This window comes from Cheilinus undulatus, linkage group 3, assembly GCF_018320785.1.
Source record: "Cheilinus undulatus linkage group 3, ASM1832078v1, whole genome shotgun sequence".
Taxonomy (NCBI): domain Eukaryota; kingdom Metazoa; phylum Chordata; class Actinopteri; order Labriformes; family Labridae; genus Cheilinus; species Cheilinus undulatus.
The window spans coordinates 4,465,797-4,481,121 of NC_054867.1; the positions used below are offsets into that span (position 1 = coordinate 4,465,797).

The 15,325-nt window shown below is 41.2% G+C and overlaps 1 protein-coding gene across 1 annotated transcript in view; it reads left to right on the forward strand.

The window, feature by feature from the left end:
* LOC121506932 (copine-9-like) overlaps positions 1-15,325 on the forward strand; it is a 330,340-nt gene that overhangs the window by 212,726 nt on the left and 102,289 nt on the right. The window contains exons 8-10 of the mRNA XM_041782988.1: positions 3,007-3,070; positions 9,407-9,510; positions 11,130-11,234. Of these exons, the coding sequence (XP_041638922.1) occupies positions 3,007-3,070; positions 9,407-9,510; positions 11,130-11,234 (273 nt within the window). The remainder of the gene's footprint in view (positions 1-3,006; positions 3,071-9,406; positions 9,511-11,129; positions 11,235-15,325) is intronic.

The window sequence follows — 15,325 nt, forward strand, 5'->3', positions numbered from 1 at the left end:
TTTCACAAATATCTTACCATTTCTCAAACCTCTCTGTCAGTTTCAAAAGATTTAACAAACAAGTGAACACAGAGATGACTAAAGTACAAAAAACCCTCTCCAGCTTTGTAGAAAACTGAGCAAAAAGCACACTGAGCTTCCGCCAAACTTTGGGACTCCTCCTTTTTCTTAATGACTTCAGGTCTTGTTTTCCAATCCATCTTGGCCCATAAATCATCTCTGAATGAGACGTCCAGTGTGCTCTGAAGAGAAATGAGGAGGCAGTGACATAGCTGTGATCAGACAGAAGATTGTTCACGTGTTTCCAGAGCAGAAGTCTTCTTTTTCCTCATCCATGATAATTGTAAGTGATGAAGATCTCATGGTGGTTGGTGTGTGTCTCTGCTGCTGTGATTAATCACCAGGATTTAATGTGACTTGCTGCAATGGGATCAGGAGATTAAAAAAAACTGCCTGGGGAAAGGAAAAGGTCATCCTTGGAGGTTACTGTCTAAATGTGTAATTTGCAGCAAAGTATCATCTCCTTCCACACGTGAGTGTCTCCCTGTTAACATTCAGGAGAGAGGAGGTCAAACTGTGAGAAACATTCATTACAGTCCAGCCTTAACTCCACCATCTGCTGCACAGAAGAAACAGAGCCTGTGTTTGCTGACTCCATGTTCTCACCATCGTCTAATGTAAAGGACAAACTGTTTACTGCTTCCAGCATTGTTTATCTGCATCACTACAGTGGTAAAGCTTGTTCATGACAATCTGATAACGGCTCAGCTCTGAGTTTTGGTTCTGTTTTCTTTTGCACATATGATGGAATCAACCACTGACAGTATATAAAATAGAGAAAGTATGATAATAAGATGATGTTTCCATGGTTACTGCTCCAATTTCAAAGAAGACAAATGCAGGGGGATCAAACCCTCAGCCTTCTGGTTGTCTGACCTGCAGTTCTACCGCTGATCTACAGCTGCTGCTGTGTTGTTGTAGGTTAATGCAGGGTGCAACAGTTCTTCCTGGACTGCTCCTTTATGCAGTAAAGGACCAGTCCAGAGATCTTGGACTGGTATATGAATGCACAGGATGGGACACTGTTACATGCTTAAGCACTTTAAACAAACTTGAAACCTGGGTCTTCCTCTACTGCATATGCCCCTATACACATGGCTGACAGAAACCTGTTTTTGTTTGCTTATCATCATGGTTCTGTGTAATGCCGATTCTAACAAATGTTTTGGTTCGGTACAGTTGCATGGTCTGGAAAGCATTTTCTGACTCCCATTTGAGCCCATTTTTTCCAGTTTTCCCTTTTTTTTTTTTTCGCTCGTTTTAAACCCCCTTTTACTATTTTATCTGACAATTTCAGCAGCTTTTTTCCCTTTAATCCATGTATGCCAAATTTTTGTCCCATTTATCACATTTAATCCATTTTCACATCTTTCAGCCCATTTTTTCCTCCCCAATTTCCCAAACTTTTTGCTACTTATAACATATTTTTCACCACTTTTATCTGCCTTTTTGTTGTATTCTTAACCCATTTGTGCCAGTTTGGCCCATCTTGCCACTTTTCATCAATTTTTGCCACTATTTAACCACTGTAACATCTTTGCATTTATGTCTCTCATTTCTCTTGATTTGGTGTCTTGATACCAGTGGGGGATTGGCACTCAAGCATACCAGACACTTTACCATTGGGCCAACGTACTTTGGGGCTGGTACGATTTATCTTCTTTTTTTTGTTTTGTTTTTTTTGTTTTTTTCCCACCAATCACTGGCCCCATGGTGCAGGGGCACCAGTCCATTGGTTGTTTTCTTTATGATAACACTCTGAAAGACCAAACAGTTGAAGGTCATTAGAAAAACAAGTTGTGTTAACTTAAGAATCAAGTTAACGTAAAGTGCACTTGAGACCAAAGTCCAGTTCGTTTTGGTAAGTGTGAATGCAAATGAACCGCCCCTGCACAGCAGGACCAGGCCCACTTGGGGAGATGGTCTCGGGCATGATTCATGTGGACTCTGGCATGGTTCGGATGAGATGTGAATGCAACCGCGCCCAGACACGGGACAGTGTGTTGTATCAGTTTTGACATCATTATAAAAACTACACTTCTTTCCATGGCGAAGCAGCTTTACACATTTTTCATCAAGAAAAGGCAGAAATCACCAGAATCCAGTCAATCCAGTCCATTATGACTCACTTTACGGATGAACACAGGTTGGAGTCAGTGAGATGAGATGCAAAGGGAATAAAAGTCAACTGTCTCCTCAAATATCGCCGTAACAGCTCAGCACGAGCCCATGTAAGCCTCTGAGCTGCACGTAGATGTGGAGATATGAAGAGTGACGTTGCTGGCATCTTAAAAAGTAATTTTAAACCATCCATGGCAGCAGGATGGACTTTTTTGGCTGGTTAAAGGAAAAACAGTCAGTGCTGAGGTCATGACCCAAGTGGTTGCCATTGTAGCCTCTTCTTTTTCCTCCTCCTTGGCAGGTTTGTAATCCAGCTATGTGCATACCTCCACCTGCTGTTTCAGACTGAGTACATATTCAAGTGGGCCTGGCCACGGACTGATGTTGCCAGTGTGAAAGCAAGCCAGCAGGGGAAGGGGGAGGAATTGCACCACGGCATGATTCGAAACGACTGGGCCTAATGTAAAAGCACCCTTAGATGCCAAAAATGCCTGGGCCAAATCTTCCTCCCAGTCCAGCCCTGCTTTAGACCCTCCAGGGGGCCCTGACCCCACTTTGAGAACCACTGCTTTAGTTTATGTAAATGCTGAAACACAAAGAAGGTAGCAGCGAGCAAATTTTATCTGTTTTTTAAAATATGTTTTTAAGTGTTTCCATTTTTTTCTACAATTGGTTTACACATATTGTTTTCAAGCAGAAAATCACCATGGCCAATTTTTGCATAAACAAATAACTGCAGGGTAGGTCTTTATTGTTTTGCAGTTTTCCATTTTCATGAGCCTTTCTCTCTCTCTCTCTCTCTCTCTCTCTCTCTTTCTCTCTCAGTGGGATTCCAGGGAAGAAATGTGGAACCATCATCTTCACAGCCGAGGAGCTCAGTAACTGTCGGGTCAGTATCTGATAATAATCCGGACACTGTGTACCTCCAGGCTCACACATACTTGCTTATATTAACAGTCCGAGGCAGGGGTCGGAGAGTTAAGAGCTGCAGTCTGAATCAGTCACGTTGTGTATTTTCATGTCGAATTTTTCCGACTGAATTTAAATGACTGCCTTGACTTCAGAATAATTTTGTCATCTGCTTCAAGACGACGGAAAGTAAATTTGTACTTTTCCTTCAAAGTGATGATGAGAGCTGCGCATGAATAATTTATGCAGTCTTATAGTTTCCTTTTTAACACACTGGCTAAATAATTAGACACTCCAATCAAAGACATGCATGCACACACAGCACACACAAACACGCTCATTATGCTATTACAGTCTGCTTTTTTAAATGCAAACATATGCAGTTACATCCATGCTGGTAACAGTTTGGATGCTCAGGAAGCTGTTTGCAGTAATGTATACACCAAATTAAGTGTAACCTCATAACATATAATGCACATGAAAACGAGGAGGGTTGAATAATCATTGCAGGCTGTATAGCACTAATGATGGTATACTGAGGGCTCCTGAGGGCTTCAAAGCTCTGATTACATTCACATTTATTAGTTATGGTTCACGGTCTCTGGAACAAACATCCCTGCTTAGTTTTACTTCATAGATGAACGTCACTTGGACAGTAGGACTGTCACTTTATCCACAAGACAAGTGTAAATCTATTTAAAATGCTACAGCATTCAGATGCAACCCCATATACACTATATTACCAAAAGTGTTCACTCACCTGCCTTGACTCACAGATGAACTTAAGTGGCATCCCATTCTTAATCCATTGGGTTTAATATGACGTCGGTCCACTCTTTGCAGCTATAACAGCTTCAACTCTTCTGGTAAGGCTTTCCACAAGGTTTAGGAGTGTGTTAATGGGAATTTTTGACCATTCTTCCAGAAGCGCATTTGTGAAGTCACACACTGATGTTGGACGAGAAGGACTGGCTCCCAGTCTCCATTCTAATTCATCCCAAAGGTGTTCTATCGGTTTGACATAAGGACTGGGGCCAAGCCCAGCTCCTGCAAAACAACCCCACACCATAACCCCTCCTTCACCAAACATTACTTTTGGCACAATGCAGTCAGACAAGTACTGTTCTCCTGGCAACCGCCAAACCCAGACTCATCCATCAGATTGTCAGATGGAGAAGCGTGATTCGTTACTCCAGAGAACACGTCTCCACTGCTCTAGAGTCCAGTGGTGGCGTTCTTTACACCACTGCATCCTACACTTTGCATTGCACTTGGTGATGTATGGCTTGGATGCAGCTGCTTGGCCATGGAAACCCATTCCATGAAGCTTTCTACACACTGTTCTTGAACTAATCTGAAGGCCACATGAAGTTTGGAGGTCTGTAGTGATTGACTCTGCAGGAAGTTGGCGACCTCTGCACACTATGCCCCTCAGCATCTGCTGACCCCACTCCATCATTTCATGTGGCCTAACACTTCGTGGCTGAGTTGCTGTCGTTTCCAATGACTTCCACTTTGTTATAATACCACTGACAGTTGACTGTGGAAAATTTCGGAGTGAGGAAATTTCCCAACCGGACTTGTTGCACAGGTAGCATCCTATCACAGTACCACGCTGGAATTCACTGAGCTCCTGAGAGCGACCCATTCTTTCACAAATGTTTGTAGAAACAGTCTGCATGCCTAGGTACTTGATTTTATACACCTGTGGCCATGGAGGTGATTGGAACAACTGATTTCAAATATTCGGATGGGCGAGACATTATTACATTATACATTACATTACATTATACATTGTTTTTTTGACAATAAAGTGTTTATTTTTAAGACTGAACCATAAAGGCGGGAATGTGATGTAATGTGAAGTAACAACAAAAGGACCAGCTTCAGAACGCAGATTGCACACCAGGCAGGAGCTACATGCTAGAGACAGCAGGATTTTTTCTAGAAAGATAGCGAGAACTATATATTTTGTCTCATTGTATTTTAACAAGTTACAAAGATTTCATAAGAGCTGAAGAATTTAACTTCGCACAGCTCTACTACGACCTTGTTCTAATGGATCCCAGTCCAGTTCCGTTTCTGACCAGTTTCTCGCAAAGTCAGGCTTCAATGACTGTGAGAGGTTTTTGGTCTGTAAAATAAAGCTTCTTCTTCCCTTGTTTGAGTCATAAACAGCAGCTCACAGGATAACAAACACCTTTCATCCTCTGTGCTTAAAGGAGAGTGCCAAATACGTGGTGTGTGCAGGGGTTAATCTCACGGCTGATTTAACCTCTCTTATTATAATATTATAATGCCATACTATCATCCACTGAATTAATTTACCTCTAATTCTATTTCATGTCACCAAGAAGTGCAATTGTGGTCTTGATCACTGACGGAACATCGTTTATTAATCCTGTGGCATATTCACCTCCAGCTCTCATCAGACAGTTGAGATCGCTCTCATCGCGGTAAAAATAAATAAATAAATAAATAAATAACTTTTATCTGAACATTTAATCCTGCTCTGGACACAGGCTGTCCTGTGAGAGCTTGTATGGTGCAGCATCCGCTATGAACCACTTTCTCTCTTCTCACTGGGTTCTGTATAGTTAACGTAGCCTACTGATCCCTGGTCAGCTGAAATAACTCTGGTGTCAGATCAGATATTGTATAAATCTGTTGCTGTTTTACAGCCTATAAAACAACACTTATGTATACTGAGTCATCAACATATATAAATTCATCAACAGTGGATGCTCGGTGTGATGACGTTGGTGTGTGACGCATCCGTGCTCAGGCCTGGATGTGTTGAGCAGTGTGAGTGGGGCCAAAGGGGGGACAGGGGAGGGGGTCAAATGGGCTTCAGCATGGTTAGAATACGGCAAGGTATGGATGGCCTAGTGTGAGTGCAGCTTAAATGAGAGAAACCTTAGTACCATCTTCACTGACTCTGGTTTAACTTGGTGTTTAGTTGAAGGTTTCTACACACTGGAAGAGAACACTACAAACATCATTATGTGTTTTACAAAGGTGTGCCTTTAGTGTCCAAAGTTTACCAAGTCAAACCCAACAATCAAATCAGAAACATAATAAGGGACTCCTTCTGAATAAAAGGCATGATGTAAATAAAACTCTGTTAAAGATACAGAAAAAAACAGTCTTTTTGAAGACACTATGATCTGAATATTTTCCAGTGCTTCCTTCCATATGGACACACTTAGCATAGTAACAAAAGACATACCGGACTACACTAGAACAAGAAATGGTACTAACCAGTTTTCGTTGTACAGAGGCTGCAACAAACTGTTTATACAAGAACGGCCTCAAGCCCAGTAGAGGATATGAACATCGTCAATCCCACCTTCTTGTTCGAGAGGAATTTACCTCAATTTTTTGCTGCATTCTCCAATCAGCTCATAAATTTACTTGGGGGCTGGCAAGAAAAGGTCTGGATGAGAATTAGGATGCTTGCATTCACTCATGCAGCTTTCAGGAGTTTTATCCAAATGTTAACAGGACTTATGTTTTGTAAATAAGAGAAAAACTTCAGATTCCAGCTGTATATTTAGCAACAAAAGCTATGGAGACAAAGATCCTCTTTACAACCCTTTTGTTTTATTTTTTTTAATGTAAAATGAAAAAAACGATATCAAATATTTACCACAGGTATGAGTTTGAATTATCACACACATTAGATATCCCTTATGCAAATCAAAATTAAAGGTATTGATTATTTATCCTGATAAGTGTGTATAACTGCTACAAACATGCAACCACTGTGTGACTTTTTTGTTGAAAGTTGTGTCTTATTCTCCAGTTTCAGTATAAAACTGTCCTCCATCTCATTTGAAATGCAGGACACTGACCAGGTGGCCACATGCAAATAGCTTATTATGCAGTCTAAACTCAAAGGGAGGTTTGCCTTTGAACATTTAGCACTCTTGACATGTGGTTTGAGTAATTTATGGCATAAAAAAACAACTAATAACGCTGCATATTAATCTCTGCTTCAGCTCTGTTGTCACTGTTGATGTTTGAAGACATCTAAACACCACAGATATAACACAGCAAAGTCATCTCTAATTTAAAGGGATAGATCAGCATTTTAACAGGGTTTTATGTCAGCAGTAAGTATTTTAGCCACAGGAGATGTCTGCCAGTTCAGTCCCACTGTTGAGAAAACAGCAGGAGTACAGACACAGGAGCTATTATCCTTGGCATATCACAAAAATGTTCTCATCCCCAAAAGGGCATGATCAGTTGTTTGGGTCTGCAGTCTTCAGAAAAGACAACAAATACATCCAGCAAAAACAACCACAAATAACTTCTGGGTTTTGCGTACAACATTACATCATCTATGCACCACTCTTTCTACTGGATACATGAGAATAATGTAAAGCAGTGGAAATTCTCCATAGATTGTGTATATCAAACCCAAGTTTATTAAGACTACCAGGGGGAAACATGGCTAACCTTACTCCTGTTCTTACATTCCTATGAGTTTCTCAATACTGGGACCAAGGTGACAACATCTCCAGTGGCTAATACAATTACTATCAACACTTTTGAGTATGTTTGGTGTGTCCTGATAAGATTTTCATTGGATACACGTATGTCATTAATCATGTTTTTTCTCTGAGTAAAATGAAAGAAATTAGGTGTTCAGGCAGAGGAAAGGGCCAAACAGGTCAGGAAGTAAAAGTTTGATCTTTCTCAGTGCAAACTTGCTTCTAATATTTACTTTGAAGTACATAGAGTTAACATATACATTATATTTCCAAAAGTATTCACTCACCCATCCAAATAACTGAAATCAGGTGTTCCAATCACCTCCATGGCCACAGGTGTATATAATCAAGCACCTAGGCATGCAGACTGTTTCTACAAACATTTGTGAAAGAATGGGTTGCTCTCAGGAGCTCAGTGAATTCCAGCGTGGTACTGTGATTGGATGCCACCTGTGCAACAAGTCCAGTGGTGAAATTTCCTCCTTCCTAGATATTCCACAGTCAACTGTCAGTGGTATTATAACAAAGTGGAAGTGACTGGGAACGACAGCAACTCAGCCACGAAGTGTTAGGCCACGTGAAAAGACCGAGCGGGCTCAGGGGATGCTGAGGGGCATAGTGCGCAGAGATCGGCAACTTTCTGCAGAGTCAATCACTACAGACCTCCAAACTTCATGTGGCCTTCAGATTAGCTCAAGAACAGTGTGTAGAGAGCTTCATGGAATGGGTTTCCATGGCCAAGCGGCTGCATCCAAGCCATACATCACCAAGTGCAATGCAAAGTGTAGGATGCAGTGGTGTAAAGCACGCCACCACTGGACTCTAGAGCAGTGGAGACGTGTTCTCTGGAGTGACGAATCACGCTTCTCCATCTGACAATCTGATAGACGAGTCTGGGTTTGGCAGATGCCAGGAGAACAGTACTTGCCTGACTGCATTGTGCCAAGTGTAAAGTTTGGTGGAGGGGGGATTATGGTGTGGGCTTGTTTTTCAGGAGCTGGGCTTGGCCCCTTAGTTCCAGTGAAAGGAACTCTGAATGCTTCAGCATACCAAGAGATTTTGGACAATTCCACGCTCCCAACTTTGTGAGAGCAGTTTGGGGATGGCCCCTTCCTGTTCCAAGATGACTGTGCACCAGTGCACAAAGCAAGGTCCATAAAGACATGTATGAGAGAGTTTGGTGTGGATGAACTTGACTGGCCTGCACAGAGTCCTGACCTCAAACTGATAGAACACCTTCGGGATGAATCAGAGCTGAGACTGAGGGCCAGGCCTTCTCGTCCAACATCAGTGTATGACCTCACAAATGCGCTTCTGGAAGAATGGTGAAATATTCCCATAAACACACTCCTAAACCTTGTGGAGAGCCTTCCCAGAAGAGTTGAAGCTGTTATAGCTGTAGAGGGTGGACTGACGTCATATTAAACCCAGTGGATTAAGAATGGGATATCACCTAAGTACATATGCCAGTCAAGGCAGGTGAGCGAATACTTTTGGCAATATAGTGTATCACACTGTAGGCCACTAAACCCACCTCCCATCACTAGAGTACACACATATGTCAGTTAAAACTACTCTAGCTTTAGTGATACGGTGTAGTTTAGCTAAACCCACTGAGCAGTTTCTAAATGTACTGCTGTGTTTGCCTCAAATACACATCATTAGATTTAATGCTTTCAGCCTTCCCAACACACAGTGGCTTTAAGGTTTGAGGAAGTTGACGGGTCTCAAGCAATAAGGCTCAAGTGAAGTGAGTAGGTTTTTGATCTTTTCTATTCATAGTCCTGCTGTAAGTTAATAAATTGTTGCTTTTCTTTCAGGACATAGCCACCATGCAGCTCTGTGCCAACAAACTCGATAAAAAGGATTTCTTTGGCAAGTCTGACCCTTTTCTCGTCTTCTACAGGAGCAACGAGGACGGAACGTAAGTGTGTATTATCTAAGATGGGTCTTTTTATAAAGACTGTAAATCAGCTGCTGTTAAGGAGGGATAGAGACCATTACCCACTTCCAAGTGGGCCTACTTCTGCATTTTGATCAGTAACATATGACTGCATCAACAGGGAGTGGAAAGTAACTTACTATGTTTTCCAAAGTTACTGTAATTGAGTCATTTTTTGGGTAGTTGTACTCTGAGTATATTTTAAAATCAGTACTATTAATTCCACTTAAGGAGATGTTACCTAGAGTAACTGGTTAAGAAGTAAACTACCAAAGTGTAATTTTAACTCCTTTTTGAGTGACAGGATCTTCAGTGTTGGAGTTATTTGACAATGTTGGTCCACCAGTGTCAATTCAATGCTGTAAAAAGTCAATTAATCTACGCTCTGCCCACTGCCGGTTTAAACCTTGGGGGGGGGGGGGGCAGAGTTTCCCATCATGCCCTTGGGCAGAGAGTATAGTTTAGTTTGGATGTTGCCTGTTGACTAATAATCCCTGCTGGAATCCCTTTGCTCATGTTTCTGGTGGATTGTTTTTTTTTTTTTTTAAGATTTATTTTTGGCCTTTTTTGCCTTTATTAGATAGGACAGTGGATAGAGTTGGAAACAGGGAGGAGAGCGGGGAGAGACATGCAGGAAATAGTGCCACGGGCCGGATTCGAACCCGGGTCGCCTGCGTATATGGTGTGCGCCTTAACCACTCGACTACCGGCGCGCCCTGGTGGATTGTTTTTGATGTGAGACACATTTGCACCATGTGTGAAGTTGTCCACTGAGTTAGAGTTTGACTTTAGGTTTTCCTAGAGGATGCGTACTATTCTTCATCAGTATGCATTGCCTTGCTTAGGGGTTGACTCTCTCTCTTTGTGCTTTCCAGAGAAGACCCACCATGCCACACATTTCTAAAGGTTACTGCAGTGCTGTCATATTGTAAAATATTTAACACGTTCAAAATGGTAATTTAACTATATGTAGTATGGACAAATATAGACGACTTTAATGCGCTACATTAAACTTTACATAATTAACACTGTCAAATTTAGTGTACATTCAACTTTATTACAGAGGTGTGACTTTACCTGAGCAACCTGGCTGGAAATCTATTGCCAATAAGGAAAAATCATATTTAAAACTCTTCTAGCTAGCCAGTACTCAGTACTTATAGGAACCTTTAAATTAACTACTTTTTTACTTTTACTTGAGTAGATCTAGAGATCAGTACTTTTACTTCTATTTGAGTAAATTTTAATTAGAGTACTTGTACTTTTACTTCATTCTCAGTGGTACAGATCCTTGATTGAAGATTAGTGATGGTCCTGAAATTGTTATGGTTCAACTGTAGCTTCAGTATTTCAGACAAACAGTCTGAATCAAACCCTCTGTGATACTGTTCTGATCCTGATCCTCCTGAACATAAACTCCAGAGCTGCTGTGTCTGGAGGGGCTGCCAGGGAACGCTCTGTCAGAAAGTTTAACGCACATACTGCACAAATATACTCCTCTGTTCATACCAGCTTCCACCATTGTGTAGTTTCTGAACAGAAGTTTTGTTCTTCACAGTTGTCTCCCTCACCATGTTGAGCTGTCACTTTGTGTTTTTTAGGTTCACCATCTGCCACAAGACCGAAGTGATCAAGAACAATCTGAACCCTGTCTGGCAGCCGTTTACCCTCCCTGTACGAGCGCTGTGTAATGGGGACTATGACAGGTGAGGAGATGGTACACGGCCACAGTTTGGATGCTATTATCACCCATCAACTCAGAAAGAAATCTCATGAAATAGAGTTGGCTGATGCTGCTGGTTTGAGAATAATCCTTTAGTGAAATTTATTTTATATATATTTTTTTAAAGTGGCAATCTTTTTTGATTTTCATGTTTTAAAGCTGCTTTTTCAAAGCTCTTTAGCAATCTTAAGACATCTGGAGTGGCTGTAAGCCAAACTGCTGTGAACAATGTTCTGGGTGTTTCAGAGCGCTCAGCTTAATTTAAGCCTGGGATTTGTGCTCTTTATAATTAACAAGGTTTTGACTGTGAGCTAAATTATCAGCAGAGTCCTCTTCCTCCCTGAGACAAATTGAGCCACTGATTAAAATGGGCTAAAACACTGAAAAAGCTGTTACCGGTTCACATAAAACATGTGTCATTGATGTTCTTCATCCCGGGTTCATGAGCTCAGGGCTGAGCTAGCATCAGCTCAAAGTGATCTCTCTTGTAATGTAAAGGCCTGCTTTCATTTTGCACTAACAATGCATTTAAGGCATTTGGATACCAAGTGAGTGTCGTAGTGACACCCTTATATCAGGAATCACCTGTCTGCCTCCTATGCAGACAACAGACCAGACATCATTTCCATGGCTGTTTTACTGTGACTTGGATTTTCTGACATGCTGTGTGCTGTGAGGCTGCAGGTAATACAAATGAACAGGGGTTGATTGGCCACAAGCTAAATTGCCTTTTTAGCAGCTTTTCTCCCTCATACAAATCATGTACAGGCTTTAAAAGGACTCAGTGATACACTTGTGTGCAAATACATTGTACTTTAATTGTGTACTGGGTTATAGTAAAATGATCTGTTGAGATCTGTTTTTATGAGTGTAAGTTGGCTCTAAAGTTGCTTTCACATTTGGGACTTGTTCCCAGATCTGAGTACACTTTACCTGCATTTACAACATCTGCGCTGCGTTCTGCAGCATCATGGTTTCACTCCGACTCACGGATGCATGTCTAGAGCGCCGCTGCACAAGTCCATGACATTATTGCTTATGCCATGGGTGAGTACATTAGGAAGTTAAAAGGTTGAATTAAGGATGTGTGGTTTTGTGTAAATTTTTTAGCTAAATTATTCTCAAAAGTTGACTTTTCCTTGCCTGTGGCTGCAGGATGCAATGGCTCTCGCTGCAGGATGAGACTTAATGTCGATATAGTGATGATTTACAATCAGGAGTCCATGCATTATCTTGTATAATGAATGTACTGGATACTTGGAGCTTTCTGATCGACCAAAACTGACTTGGTTTGGCAGCAGCTGGCGCTGAAAATAGACCTGCAGAGTATCTCCAATGAAGCACAGAGGAGTAGCACTTTAAGGACATGCCAGTACCGGAGTGGAGCATTGGCAGTCGAACTGGTCTGATTGACTTGAGAGGGAGTGATTTGCCCTGCAGTACGATTCGCAGCTGATGCTGTATGTGGATATTGTGGGTTAACCAAAACTGTGGTTTGATATCATAAAAACAAAACTTTTTTCCCCCCTGGCAGGGCAGTTTGATCACAGTTTTTTCAATGCATGGTGGAAATAATCAGAATCGTGTCAACAAATGTTCTATTACGACTCACCTTACAACTGTACAAGCTGTAGTCAGCAGGTAGAGCTGCAAAGGCGATGTCTCCTTTTTCTTCAAAACTGCCATATCCGCGCAACGTGAGCCCATTTCCTCCTCTGAACTGCATGTACAGTGTTCCAAATTATTCTGCAAATTATATTTTTCTCTGATTTTCCTAAATATTTAATGCAAATGACAGTCAGTATAATTTTCAAGTCAGTAACTGTTAGAGCATGATTCAGATTTTACTAAACAAACCTCCAAATGATAACCTTCAGGTTGGTGGGACTCCAGAGGCCCCAGCAACTTCAAATACCTGTTTAATGCTTTGTAATGGCATTCTAGCAGCTGTTCTCTTAATCCCATGAATTTGTCTGGCAGAAACCTTCCTCATTATGCCTTTATCTGCACAAACCCGTCTGTGCTCTGAATCAGCGAAAAATGTTTTCACCGTACGATGATCACGCTTGGGTTTTTGTGAAAAATCTAATGTTTTCATACCTTGTCCAAAGCATTGCACTATTTGAGGCTTTTGAGCAGAAGAGAGATCCTTTTTCTTTCCCATATTGCTGAAACCTGTGACCTGCTTAATAATGTGGAACATTACTACTGAAGTAGTTTTCCTTTAATTGAGCTTACCTGGCAAACTAATTATCATAGGTGTCTGAGATTGATTTCAGTGATCCAAAGAGCCTTAAGACACAATACCATCTATGAGTTTCACTGAAAAACAAAAAACTGAATGTTTATGACACTAAAATCCAATTTGCATAATAATGTGGAAAGCGGTGTAGATCTGTGCAAAAAGAGCTGTCTTAAATTGATAAAAAAAAAACAAGCCGGCTTGGGCATGGATTGCTGTTGCTAATGTGAAAGCAGGCCACTGGGGGAGAGGGAGCAGTTATTCTGTGCTACAGTTCACAACAATCAGGAAGGCACCCTGAGAGCTGGCTTCTTTTGGGAATGATGGGAGCCAGCTTCTGTTTGAGCTGTTTGGGAACCTAAAGACCAGCTCTCATAACTGAGCTAAGACAAATAATCCAGATCTCTAAAAGGAGTTGGAGTTGCCATCACTCTGAGGCGAGTGCCTTAGATCAAAAGCAAGGATGGTCTGCTGTTGTGAAATCCTGCATCAACTGCACAGATGAAAACGTATAGTCCCCACTAAATAAGAGGAAAGGCAGATACTTAAGGACATTTGCAGACCAAAATATCAAAAATATGTTAATGTTAAAAATGTTTAACGATTAGACATAAATATTGAAAATGTGATTGTTAATTTGTTTTTTAGTCTTTCTCTTTATGTGGGTTGGGGTCCACCAAATGAATAATTTCTCCTTAGGGGAGGCTCACTCTCCAACACTTTGAAAACCCCTGGTCTAAAATACCAATAGAATCTATAAGAAGTCTACCCCAGTCTATCCCAGTCTACCTCAGTGCAGTCTTAGCTATCGGATGTCAAACTGCTCAGTCTATTAAAAATTCCCTCTTGATATCCGAATGCCCACAATGCATCTTAATCTCTCTTAATGGACAGATCAAATGGAATATAATAATAAAGGTGACAATAAATAAAGACCTTGATTTTCTTGATGATGTCTTGTAGGTATCACTAACAAAAAGAAGAAGAAGAGTTTCTGCATTCTAAATGTCACTGGATCGTTGGAAACTAAGTTAATAATTACAAATTCTGCTTTACAACTCTATCAGTGTTCATATTACTCAGTCTTGCTGTGGCCATGTGAGAGAAAACAACTTGCAAACTCATAATTAATATAACTGACTCAGTCATTGTTATGAGGGGCATGTCTCCAACAACATCAGTGTGTTGAGTCCTGGATTACAGACTGTGGTGCTGGCAGTGACTAGAAATCAGGCCTTGTCTGTTTGGATGAAGTAAATCCTCCTTGTTCTGCCAAACGTGAGCTGCACCTGGGTGAGTGGTCTTTGCAGCACTGGGCTTCTTGGCAACTAGAATTTATAGAAACGTGTTGTTTGGCTAGATGCTGTGTGAGATTATAATGACTTTTCTTGGTGGTGGAAAAAGCTTTCCTTCTTCTGCAGACTATAACTCACTGCTTTATTCCTGTCCTTCATATCTAGGAGGCAATAATAATGTCTGTATTTCAGACACATTTCAGACAGAGAGCCGGAATGATCATTGTCAGTAAATCTTAATCCTAGGAAGTTGTCAGCTATTTCACATAGAGTTTAGAGTTATGAGTTTTAAATTTCTAGAATTGTATTGATATTATTGACAGTGAGAAGTTCCTGCTTCTACTAGTTACTGCAAACAGTAGTGGAGTTGCAGTAATGTATTACCAGATCCCCGGGTTGGATAGGTGTGACCACATACGCGCAAGAACATGTTTCTGCTGAGGGGTGCTGCAAGGTGAAAGTTACTGTTTATGTGCAGGTGCTTACACACCTTCATGCAATTAAGGTGACAGCTCCACATACTGCCAAAACAAAACG